We start from the raw sequence: 12,792 nt of genomic DNA, 5'->3' as shown, positions 1-12,792 counted from the left end.
GGGGCAGATGGTGCAGGCCTCTATATATTCCCACATATCCTCCCATATCGAGGGCCACCAGAATCTCCCTGGAGGAGGGAGAGCGTCCGACAAATGCCCAGGTGCCCAACTACGGGGAGTTGTGTGTCCATTCTAAGATGGACAGCCACATGAATACGGGCACGTACTCCTTGCCTGCAGGTTTGTTGACGGGACCGGGCTTGGCCACCTGGGCTGCCTGGAGGTCTCTGAAGAACTGCCACCGCACTGGGGCCACGACACAGTTTCGAGGCAAGATGGGCTCGGGGGACGGGTCGCCGTCATGGAGGCACAACAGGGCATCGGCTTTGGTGTTCTTGGAGCCCGGTCAGTACAGTACCGTGAACCAGAACTGGGTGAAGACCAGGGCCCACCTGGCCTGGCATGGGTTCCACCGGCGTGCCAACTGGAGGTTCTTTAGGTTGTGGTGATCCATCAGTATCAGAAAGCGGTGTGCGGCCCTTCCAGCCAGTGCCGCCATTCTCCCAAGGCTAATTTTACGGCCAGCTACTCCCGGTTCCCGATGTCATAATTCTTCCCGGCCGGAGACAGCTTGTGTGAAAAGTAGGCGCAGAGATGGAGCTTAGAGGGTCAACTCCCACAACAGACACATCCACCTCCTCCCAGGTCCGGGTATCAGAGGATGGGGGTTGACGTGAACCTATCTTTGAGGTCCTCGAAGGTGTGTTGAGCCTTGTCAGTCCAAGCCAGACGGGTTCCCTTACCTGCTGTGAGGGCTGTGAAAAGGGGTGCTTACAGAGCTGAATCCCCGGATGTACCTTCAATAAAAATTAGTGAGCCCCAGGAACCTTTGCAATGCCTTCACGGTCTTCGGCCTCGACTATTCCAGCACACCCCGTACCTTCTCGGGATTCATGGCCATCCCTTGCCTGCTTAGGACATAACCAAGAAAAGACATTTGGGACCAGTGAAGTAGACATTTCTCCCCCTTGACATAGAGGTGATTCTGTAGGAGCTGCTCCAACACTGCCCTGACCTGTTGTACATGTTCCTCTCTGGTCAGTTGAAAACACTAAGATGTCACCAGATAAACGAGGACACAGTTTTTGACCAGGTCTCTGAGAACATGATTAACAAATGCCTGGAACACGGAGGGTGCGTTCGACAGACCAAAAGGTATCATAAGGGACCCATAGCGGCCCAAGGTGGTGCTAAACGCAGTCTTTCACTCGTCCCCTTCTCATATCCGGATCAGGTTGCACACGCTCTGGAGATCTAGCTTGGTGAACACAGTGGCCCCGGGCACCCGTTCGAGGGCTGCTGTGATCAGGGGCAAGGGATGGAGGTATCGAATCATGATTGCGTTTAAGCCCCGATAATCTATACAAAGGCGTAACCCCCAGTCTTTTTTTCCGATAAAGAAAAACCCTGCGGAGGTCTGTGACGTGTAGGGCCGGATGATGCCTGCGCTTAGATCGGGGAGTCCGGGCAGCCTCTTAATACTCAACTTCCATGATTTGTTGCAGGTGTGGTGGTTGAGCACGCGGTCGGGGTGTGATAATACTATATGTTTGTTTGCTCTGATTTGTATGTCACTCGGAGGAGGAAAGTGAGTGCTAAAAATTACAAGTCTACTGTAAGAATGCTGCTCCCCACCATAAACAGTAGAGTTTAGGTGTTCCCTTATTCAAGAGTTCATTTTATGTGGACTGGAGGACCTTTCATTGGGAGACACCGCCTCCTGATGTAGAGGGAGGTAAAAATGAATACTGACGCTGGTAACCACGCTATTTCTGGGTGACTCTGCCACATTTTGCTGGATATTCAGGGGGACAGAAATGCAACCTCTTTCTCCCCCCCCATAGAATTCCAGTTCCGAGAGTTAAGTGAGAATGAATGGACAATATCTGGCTCTTCTGATTCAGATTCCATAGGATCTGAAATCGTCCGTTTTCCTGAGCAGTGTTTGAAAGATCAACAGAGATACAGCCTGAGCAGTGTGTCCTGCCTTGTCCCTCCTGGAGACCCACCCAGTGGCCCCAGTTGGGCTCTCAGCACCCAGTAAAAATGGTTTGCAGCTATTATTTAGTTTCCACTGAATCAATTTCTTAGCAGATACCAGGCTTTATAAATGTAGAAACTACAAGTATAAAATGTGAAACAAAGTCGTATGCTTGAGGCCTGTGACATATGTACTTCATTGTGCAAAATGCGTAATGACCATAGTGCCAGAACCCAGACAAACAAGCGTAACTGGAGCCGCATTTTATGATTTTAGAGGTGTAATTGAACAAATGGTGGTTGTGGTGACAGAGGGGGAAGGAGAAGTGATGTGTGAAGCTGTAAAACTGGCCCAGCTATAATGCTTCAGCCACAGTTTGAAGAAGAGGTGATTGTGTCTTTTCCACAAGGATCCCATACTGCAGGTCTTTCACTGCGGCGAACAATTGAGAGCCCTTTCAATGCTCTCATTGTCCAATGAGACAGCAGAGCTTTCAGGCTCATTTATCTACTGCAGAACTCTCTTCAGTTTGGATCGAGCTTCACCGAGCATCCAATCTTATTTTAAGGACATGCACATTCGGGTCTGCAAAAGGACTGCTTGACCCGCGACCCCAGAGGCAGAAAATTGACAGCTATGTGTACTCATTTGGACACAGCGTTAAACCCAGTAATAGGCCACAGAGTGGGAGTCCACAATCCCCCGGGAACCAATCCCTGCAAGTCCATGACAGGCCTGGGACAGGAGAGGACCCCGGATATGTGTGTGTGTGTGTGTGTGTGTGTGTGTGTGTGTGTCCTCCTCCGCGCACACACACATTTGTATATGGTTTCAAGCAAGGAAACTCAAATAATGTCAAACTTTACATTCATTTTACAACATTTTTCCTTTTTTCTCTGAGCTTTAAGGAATTATGCCTGATTGCAGCTCGCTTCTCATCCTTGTTTACTGCAGCTTCAGAGAGAGAAATGCAATGGGAACCCAGTTCTTCGCTGCTATTGATTAGATCAGTGATCGGTGGAGAAAAGCAGATGGATGAATGGCAGGACTTGACGTGGCTCGCCTTGTCCTCATGCCTCCTGGCTCTGGGAACATGTTCATGTGATGTCACTGGGAGCTCCGCTCTCAGGCTCTTCTATTTCAGCGAACGGCTGATCAGTGCACACATTTCTGTTTGCTTTGCAAGCCAGCATCTCACCACAAGACCACGCACAGTCCATGAAAAGAGGACAAACACCCCAGGCTCGTTTCCTTGCTCTCCTTTGAAGGGCTTCATTCCCTCTTTTGTTTGGACTTTGGAACATAATTATTTCATTTGTGTGGCGGTAATGTTTCCACTCAGCAGGTTCAGCTTTTCCGCAAGTCCTGTCCTGGTCTGCAGAGTAACTCTGTGTGTTTTCTATGGCTGAGATGAATCAGGGAAGGGTCATAATGTACTCTTCAAATTAAAAACATCTCGTGCGTAGCACATTGCATTGCTTTGCTCTTCAGGGGGGTGAAGTAAGATGCAAAAAGGCTTTGTCCACAGCGTAAGCACATCAGCAGAACCCTGGAGTCCTATATCTCTTAAATCACATTCACGATAAACATTCAGAAGACCAATAAAGCTGGAAGTTCTTTGGTCTTGGCTCTGATGTGGTGCATTGAGCTCCTTCTCTCCCTCAGAACTGCTGAATCCCTTCCAGCATTCATTGGTCTCAAAGCACATCTCTTAAGGATGTTCTTCTCTCTTGACGCCTCAACGGTGACATACATTGCATCCCATCATCTGTTATCATCATCCTTGTGGTTCCTATCTGACTTTTAACTCTACGGGTAGCTAATCGAATAACATGTACAACCAAAAACAGTGGTATCAGCCAAACTAGCTGCACTTCATTACTCGTGTGCCTATTGCTAAAGCTCTTCACTGCTTTGCAATGCATTTTCATTTATCCTGATTAGCGGGTTGTTTTGTAGAAAACCTAATCCTAACCCTAAACTAAACCCCAACCCCAACCATAAATGTATGATGTATATGTAAAGTTCCTGGAAGCTTGCAATATCTGTAATATAAGTACTATTACCACATTATTACAGTAATATAGAGTAATATTAGCACTACAAGCTTCTATTTGTGAGGGCGCGATAAACACCAGTGGGCAAACTTTGGTTACCGTCACCATCGGTGCTGGAACAACACCATCCCCTCACAGATATGCTGTACAAAAAAAAGATCAACAAGGGACTCACTCCAACCTCCTGCATTTAGGAGCCATTGTTGGCAGTACAGCACTTGAAAGGAAGCCGGTCTCCTGATCTCCAGCAGCACGTCAGGGGAGGTGCAGCGGGCAGAAGACACACTGCGCTTCCGAGGAACATGCAGCTGACTCGCGTTCCTCTGGTTTCAAAGGAGCTTGGAAAAATTTTAGATGGAGATGAAAACACAGACTGGGTGATGCAGCTGCACCTTCCACACCTCTTTGAGAATATTAATCAAGTTCTTGTGAGCACCAGAGACCTCACATGAAGTGGTGGCAGTTGTGCAATGTGTGTATTGTGTGAATCGCAGAACAAGTGAAGTGCGAGCACTCAGCGCCTTTCAAGGACCACACACTAAATGTTTCACGTTGCGCAGGTGCTGATGTGTCGTCCCATTATTCAGGAGGATGTGATGTGCGAGAAAAAAGATGTTCACACAGTTCTCTTGAAAGCAGGATGCTCTGGACAGCATGGCAATGCACACCGACGCAGTGGCCTCTTTACTCACCACACACACACACACACACACACACACATCCAGAAGGACGATACCAATACAGTACAAGTGACACGTTTCAGCACATTTTTTTTTTTCACGAGAAGTTCGATTGACACGTTTGTGCAGAAAACCACTCAGGATGTTTGTCCGGCTCTTGTACAATTCCCAGAGATGCAGGACACGAGCACATTGCTCTCCCTGCTCTGCGCAGGTTGTCCCACGCCGGAATCGCCTAGATTCTCCGGGTGTCCTCATACTTTTGACTGGCAGTGTGGACAGAACATATGTAACACTGTTGTTGCCTCTTCCATCCCTGCCTGCTGTCCTCCAGAAACACAGAAACCCCACCTGCACTCAAGGTTTTTGGGTTTCGTTACTATGAAGCATTTGATTGGCCTCATGTGACGAACTTTATCCTGCTGTTTCCAGCAGCGCTTGAAAAAGAGGTGCGGGTGCACACCTCATCACTGTGGCACGTGGTGGGCCAGCAGGTAGCGCCGGTGCCCCACAGCTTGACCGCTTGGTGGGGATGGGTTTGAGTTTGAGCGCAGCTCAGTGTGTGTGGCAGTTTGCGCGTTGGAAGCTGCAGGAAGAAGCTGGAGAAGCACTTGTGTTCCGCCACACGAGACGACGCTGGCATTTGGACCTAGCAGGGTGGCGCTGCCACGTCCCACTGCCCTTACAGCCACGTTGGTGCTCGTGCCGCTTGGTGTCATCAAAGTGTCCTGTATTAGCATCCCAATTTCCGCGGCACCGAGTCAAAGATGCCAGGAGATACTGGTGATGTTCACTGCATACACCGTAAACCGTGCATCGTTCATCAAGTGAAGAAGCAGCGTCACGTGCGGACGACACAAAACACCGACAGACACGCACGCCGCGCATCTGCGGTCCCGTCCGACTCGAGCGGCTCAGGAAACGTTGTGCGGAGCCGCGTCTCGCACGCTCGCCATGCGCAACGGAGGCGGATTCCTCGCTCAACGCACACGTCTTGGCGTCGCTCGACGGGAAAGGGCCGCTGGGGAGAATCGATAGAGCCGCGACTTGGGGACACTCTGTCCTCACGCAGTGGACAAAAGAAGCTGTAGGTCGAGAGGAGCCCTCGGTGCTCAGACTCGGCGTCACGTTCGGCGGAACGAGCCACGCGGAGCGGGTCAGGGTTTGGCGGAAACTGAGCCGAAAGGCGGGAACATTCACCGCGCACTTACCGGAGAAGCGAAGCGCCTTCAGAAGAGTCACGTGATGAAAAGATGAAAAAGTGTTGAAGGAGGATGTGGTTCCCTGCGAGATCTGCGTTCATATACAGTATGGCAGAGTACAGTAGAGTACAGTAGAGTACAGTAGAGGACAGTAGTACGTCACGATGATGTTTCACTCGAAGCGCGCGTGCAGGACCAGGAGCTCGCGCTAAGTTGGAAGCTGCACGAGGTGCTCCGCGGGGGGTCGAGGCGCGCAGGTCCGAAGCGCTCGCGGGACTCGGGTTTCACCGCGTCGGTCGGTCGGGTCGAGGGGCTCAGCACAACTGAGGCGCCCTTTGTTTGCTCCGCGAGCGCGAGGCACAACATCATCATCATCAGCAGCAGCAGCAGCACAGCAGCAGCACAGCAGCACCAGGGAGCGAACATGCTGATGCTGCAGCGCAGGTAACTGAGCGGCTTTTCTGCGCGAACTCGTCTCTGCGTCGCTTTTTCTCGGACTGTCAGAGTCGGTGTGACACGATGCGATGCGATGCGGTGCGATGCGATGGTGTCGGTGTCAGTGTCAGTGTGTGTCGCGCTCTCCCGCAGGCTGCTGTCCGCGTGGCCGCGTCTCGTGAGCCTCCTCCTGCTGTGGTTCCACGCGCTCGCGTGCGGCGCTCAGGCTCAGGTGATGAAAGGTACGTCTCGCGCACACACCTTTTACACTCCGCTTTTCTCCGCGTTCCTTCTTCGTGGCGTCGTCGTTTCCCCAGAACTGAAGCCGCTCTACTTGTTTACTGTAGTAAAATGTAAAATGTGCGCGATTTGAACGTTAACGGTTAAGGCATCATGATGATGTATTAAATTAATCTGTGCCCGAGATGGAACACCCCCCCCCAAAAAAAATAAAACAAACTTAAAAAATGTAAATAAATGTATTTATACAAACACTCATAGTTAGTAATTATGATGTTGTTTCGCGCTTCGCTCATGATTCATTTGTTCATGTAAAGTTATTCACGTGCCGAGAAAAACGTTGTTTTTTCTGTTTCAACACCGATGAATCTTCTTCTTGTCATCATTTCGTGGCAACTTTTCATACCTGCGATTTCACGAGAGTGACTGAGCTGTTTGTACTTTACTGCATTAACACGGTAATAATGTCAAGTACAGTACTTTTACCAGGTCTACTCGTCACGGAGTCTTCCCTTCTCTTCCTCTCTTCTCTTCTTCTCTTCTCTTCTCTTCTCTAATCACAACAACAACATCTTTTAGTCGATAGAAAAACTGCTGGAAAACAAAACTTAGCTTTTGTTACTCCAGACACCGTGTCCATTTCCATCTACTTCTAATTATCATCTCTGATATGTTTTCAGATATTTCTTTGATTAGGTGTTTTTGCTGTGTGATAGAAACCCGGGCAGTTTCAATAACAATGGTTTCCATTGTAGTGACAGTGTTTCAGAATTGCAAAAAAACAGCTCAACTGATGACAGCATACATTTGTGTAAATTTTGTGCAGAACCTTTAAAAGCTGGGGCCACATTTTTACCAGATTAAATATTTAGTGCAGTAATAAATATTTTTTTTGTAAACCATCAAGGAACAAAGAAAGACGAATTGCAGTTTTCACTGAAACACTTTTCAGTTGTTGAAGTGGCTTAGAAATAAACCCTGCATTTCATATATGAACACTTTGAATCCAGTTTCTTCCTCTTTTTAGTTCAGTTCACTTTCCATGCACTCGTCATGGGGGGGGGGGGCACAGGCGAAGCAGGCTTTGGACGGAGGTCCAGACCTTCCTGTTCCCAGCAGTGGTTCGCAGCTCCTTTTGGGGACGTGCCAAGCGTTCTCAGGCCGCCCGAGAGATCTGACCTCTGCACCGTGTCCTGAGTCTGCCCCGCGGTTTCCTCTCGGTGGGACATGTCTGCTATAACTCCAGGGGGAGATGACCACGGGGGCATTCTTACGACACCTCAGCTGACTCCTCTCGATCCAGAACAGCAGTGTCTCCGCTCCTCGGCTCTGCTGGACTGCCGAAATCCTCGCCCTCTCACGGAAAGTGAGCCCGGTGATCCTGCACGGAAGTCTAATTTGAGCCACTTTTATCCGTGATGTTCATCCTTTTATTAATCTTTTTCGACTGAATTGCACGGACACCAAAGGGGCACAGCGGCGCAGCAGGCAGCGCTGCTGCTTCGGTGCCTGGGCTGTTCTGGCATAGGTTCGAATCCAGCTCAGTCTGGGTGCAGTCTGCATGTCCTCTCTGGGTTTGTGTGGGTTTCCACGTGGTGCTCTGGTTTCCTGCTATCGCCCACACACGTTTTTCAAATGAACTGATCGCACTAAATTGTCTGTGCGAGTGAAGGAGCGTGCGTTTGCAAACCCTACGACAGACTCCAGGACGTACCCTCGGTCGCCTGGTGTCCTGTGGTTCCCTAGGCTTCGGACTGCTGCCGCCCTAACTTGGTCAGGCGTTTAGTGACGGGGCGAGGCAGTGCATACGTACCAGAAAAGTCCAACCGAGCAATTTATTTTACGTCCACGTGGGGATCTCTTGACATGTAGGTATTTTGTGAACAGCTTCTCTTGGCTTTTCAGTTACGCAGTCTGGCGTGAGAATGTGAAGCATCTGAGTTTCCCTTCTTGCAGATTCATGACAAGAAGAAATTACTTGAGCACAGAAATATAGTAGATTATAAGTATAGTAGATTGACTGGGAGGTGAATCTGGTTCCTCTGCTCGGACACAGCAGGTGCTTAAAACGGTTCGGGGTTGCGCTCTGTATGAGCGTAATGCAAGATGACACCGCAAGAAAGGACTGGATTATTGATGCTATTAGAGCCACCGTAGTTTTGCAGGGTTTTCCCTGCTTTTATTTCAGCATTTTTTCATTCCGCCTCTTTAATACGTCTTTGTTCTGTTTATAATAGCGCAACACTGTATAGTACAGCGTGGGACAACGTGCTCATGGATACAGTACTAATGTAAACACTTTTAGGCAAGTGTTCCGCAGGTTGGACTGTTGAATAGTTGAACAGCGTGAAGAAAAAGCAGAAAGAATTTGTGAACGCAGTGGCACAGCTGTGAATAGGCCCCCCGCCAGCGGAATAAGCTGCAGTAGTCACTGTTTGTCATGTTAACTGTGTGAATTAGAGCAGCTCCATCTTTGCAGTGGTGTCAGAACCGGTCAGAGTCTTCTGGGCGATCAAATATCCCACTGTTCCAGTGAGCCCCGCTGCACCGGCTGTTGTTTAAAAGGAGAAATTTACATCGCGTGGACTCAGTGCACTTGCAAGTGAGCTAAATTTTGCACATTAAATGAGCATTGGATGATATGAAAAACATTTCTGTTTGGTTCCTGTTTCTATTTATTGGTAGCAAACGTTCCCACTGGGCTCTGGGTTTGTGTCCTTCTCCTCCTCCTCCTCCTCCTCCTCTTCCTCTCCCTGCTTCAGTATCCTTTCATGTTTTTAATGACTCGCTCGCTCCGATCACAGACATTTATTAAGCGGGACAGTCCACGCTTGTCCTCTGCCCCAACTGTCCAGCTGTGCAGCTCGCTGACGCCAGGACCTGAAGCAGGAGCCTTAATGGTTCGTCCACTGAAGCTGCCGAGTTCATTCTAAAACTGGAAGGACCGGTTCTTCTCAGCATCTGAAACTTAGATGCTACAGACCGCTTTGAAACTACAGGCAAATTCAGGTGTAAATTCGCAGTGGGAGATTTGCCTCCAGTTACAGTACAAATTTGTGTCATAAGAAGCCGAAACCTTCATTTTTAGGGATTGCCTCTTCAGAGGAGGCTGCGCATGAGCTCGTGACCTGATGGATTGGTGGTCTTCTTCTGTACTTGTCATGGCTCACAGGAGATGATTGAGTGTTGTGTGCGATAATCAGTATCCTCTTTTCCCGCAGGAAATTGGACGCGGTAAAACCAGCGCTCTAATGACAGAGCATCTCACCGCATTGACGGAATTATCAAGCGTCTCTTTTAAAAGGCTGAAACTTGAATAAATGTCCATCCCCTTTACATGTTCACTTTTAAACTGTGATGAAAGCTGCCAAAAAAGCCTAGAAAAGTTCCGTTAAACAAATCCTTCAGAAGGAAGTCTCTCGGTCGGGAGCATCGAAGGGTTGTTGTTTTGTATATTGAAAAAAACTCAGTATTTCTGCACAGGAACGGATGCTGCCATGTCTGTAACTTGGCATTTTGTATTAGCAGCGTTTCTCTTCGTGCTTCACGTTCTTTCAAAGGGGACATTTTCATAACGTGGAGTAAAATGTGCCGGTTCAATTTCTTGTGCGCGGCAAAAAAGTACCGCTTTTGGAAAAGAGGTGCTGCAAGGGCAACAAATAAGTGAAACACCAAACTCGCAAATAGGGCGAAATTAGAAGCCCTTTTAATGACTCTCGAAGTGTGGAATGCTGATGTTATGCAGCTAAAGAGCCTTGAAAAAGGTGCAAAATGCAGTATGAGATGAGTAATGCATATCATCGTACCATCTGGATTTTAGCAAAAATTGGTCAAATTTGTTCCATCGGCCAGAACACTGACACAACTTTGCAGTCTCTTGTCAGTCTTAAAAAGTAAACAAAGACAAATTTATTAACCAGTTTAAAAAAAAATGCTGCTTTGGTAGGGTTTTCTCATGACAAGTCTGTTTTGTGAAGAAGGGACAGACGAAAATAGTTCCATCCATCCATTGTCAACAACCGCTTGTCCCGAGGGGCACCGGTCCATCCCAGGGCACCCCAAGCAGGGCTCGAACCCCAGACCCACCACATAGCGGGCGCTATCTGAACCCACCATGCCATGCCACGCCACGCCACGCCACCCCATGCCACTCCACTCCACTCCACTCCACCCCACTATGAAAATAGCTGACAGTGAGAATTTCGTGACGCAGCTGATAGGTGCTGGAGCTGAACCTGAAGAGGTCAAGGAGAAGAGGCTCCAAGGAGCACCTGCCCTCACACTTACTGTACTGTTTACCGTAACAGGAGCTGGAACGGTGAGGGTCGCAGGGCTGGGGTGTTTCTGCAGCTAAATTGAGAATAATGCACATGGGTTTTTTCCATCGGGTTTTGTATTCAAACATCCTTTTATGTTTTCATTGGAAAGTTCGATGCTTCCCTGAGTTATTTATGTCTTTATATGCTTGTTTTTGAAAGTTTTTTCGTGGAATTCCGGAATATTTTTTCCATCACATATTAGAGTTTTCTTGAACTCTTACACCGAATGAAAAGGGTAACTCCGGTTAAATCTCCATCCTCTGCCCTGGAGACACGATGTAAGAATGTCGGGATCGTAACCTTCCGTTACGCTTCGGATCGTCTCGGAGCAGAAGCAGCGAGATGGGCTCGGATGGATTATTTCTTCCTTCCGGAAGACCGAGAGTACAGGTGGAAAATGAAAGGAAAAAATCTTTCTGCAAACTTAAGCTTTTGGAGCGTGTCGCTTGTTCCGCTTTGCTCCTGTTGTCCTCGCAGGGACAAAACACCTGGTCGCCTCCAGCACAGCTTTGGCAGGAGTTGAGTTTGTAGCCATGAAAAGAATCGTTCAGACATCACTGGGCCAAAGTCAAAGACCAAGAGCTTCAACAGTTTCACGCTCAAGATTTTCTGAGCGTTTAATGACAGCTGTTATGTTTATCCATGTAAATATCTAGATATTTACTGATAAATACTGTATAATAAATGCTTATCCTGATTCTGACAGTTTAAGACCAGTTTAAGACTCATCTGCTTGAGCTCAGAGCAAGGAAAGGGGAATCAAGTTACAGTCTGTGCCTCACAATTACATCACCGGACTTAACAAGCAAAATAGTTTGTTCCACTACTGTTTATTTTCACATTTACATTTATCCATTTGCGAGACGCTTTTCCCCAAACTGACGTCTATCTCGGATTAAAGAAAACCGCGTTCAACAAGGGATGACGTGAGACGCACACGATTTCTAAAGCACACTTTGTTTGCCTGATGCCGCCATTTTGCTCGTGCACGTTACCCGTGCAGCTGCTGGTCCTGGTGACATACAGGCAGCAAACGCATCGATTATTGTCGCACGTGGCAATGAACAAAACTATGCAGCTGTTGGGAGATCAGAAGAGGAAGAGTTCCAAGAAAAGATGGGATGAGCCCTGTGCTACGTTTAAACCCCCTGCATTTCGGTTCACGTTAATACGGGCATTCATCCATTCCTGAGAACAGTGTGGACATACGAATCTCAGATACCAAAAGCCTGTTTCCCGTTGTGTTAAATGGGTAGAATGAGAATGTTTTCGAAAACCCTACATCAGTTTCCCCAAGTATCACTACAACAGTGTAATACACCTACTGTACATAACTATGAAAGCATGATTTCAGCACCATATGAAGCACTTACATTTACATTTTTTTCATTTAGCAGATGCTTCTCTCCAAAGCGACATCCCAAAATACAATATAAAAGCACATTACACCTGTTGTCTTTGCTGTCCTGCTTCCAGAATCTGCTTGGAAAACACAGGGCGGCTAATGACAATTTCTTCAGAGGTTTTCTTTAGTGGGAGTGATTTCAAATGCAGCTTTGGAAATTGTAAGAATAACCCTTTGTATCATGTTGCGCTGGTAAAAGCCAGCATTCTGGTTGGAAGAGCTGAAGCGCTCAGCGGATGAAGCCTCGCCGCATTTGGTCCGAAGGGGATCGGATCGCACGGGTTTCAGAGACACGGGTGCCAGGGCTGCCCAGGTCCATGCGGCCTGCTGTACCCCTCTGAGCTTGGCAGGGTTCTGTGCTTTGGGGATGTTTTTTCCAGCATAGTCAGCAGAAGTCCACTCTTGTGAGGAGGCTTTTAGCTGACTCTGGTATGACTTCCAAACGGCCTGCACTCCTCTAGTCCTGTATCCAG

At 48.2% G+C, this 12,792-nt stretch overlaps 1 protein-coding gene across 1 annotated transcript in view; it reads left to right on the top strand.

Annotated features, from left to right (window-relative positions):
- Nucleotides 1-6,131: 6,131 nt before the first annotated feature.
- Nucleotides 6,132-12,792, top strand: part of LOC108934015 (collagen alpha-1(XV) chain-like) — a 51,887-nt gene continuing 45,226 nt past the window's right edge. Inside the window, exons 1-2 of the mRNA XM_029253500.1 lie at nt 6,132-6,364; nt 6,509-6,597. Coding sequence (XP_029109333.1) covers nt 6,345-6,364; nt 6,509-6,597 — 109 coding nt within the window. The 5' untranslated portion in view covers nt 6,132-6,344. The remainder of the gene's footprint in view (nt 6,365-6,508; nt 6,598-12,792) is intronic.

This window comes from Scleropages formosus, chromosome 7 (assembly GCF_900964775.1).
Source record: "Scleropages formosus chromosome 7, fSclFor1.1, whole genome shotgun sequence".
Classification (NCBI taxonomy): domain Eukaryota; kingdom Metazoa; phylum Chordata; class Actinopteri; order Osteoglossiformes; family Osteoglossidae; genus Scleropages; species Scleropages formosus.
Note: the sequence above shows the minus strand (reverse complement) of the source record. Positions and strands in the feature narration are given on the sequence as shown.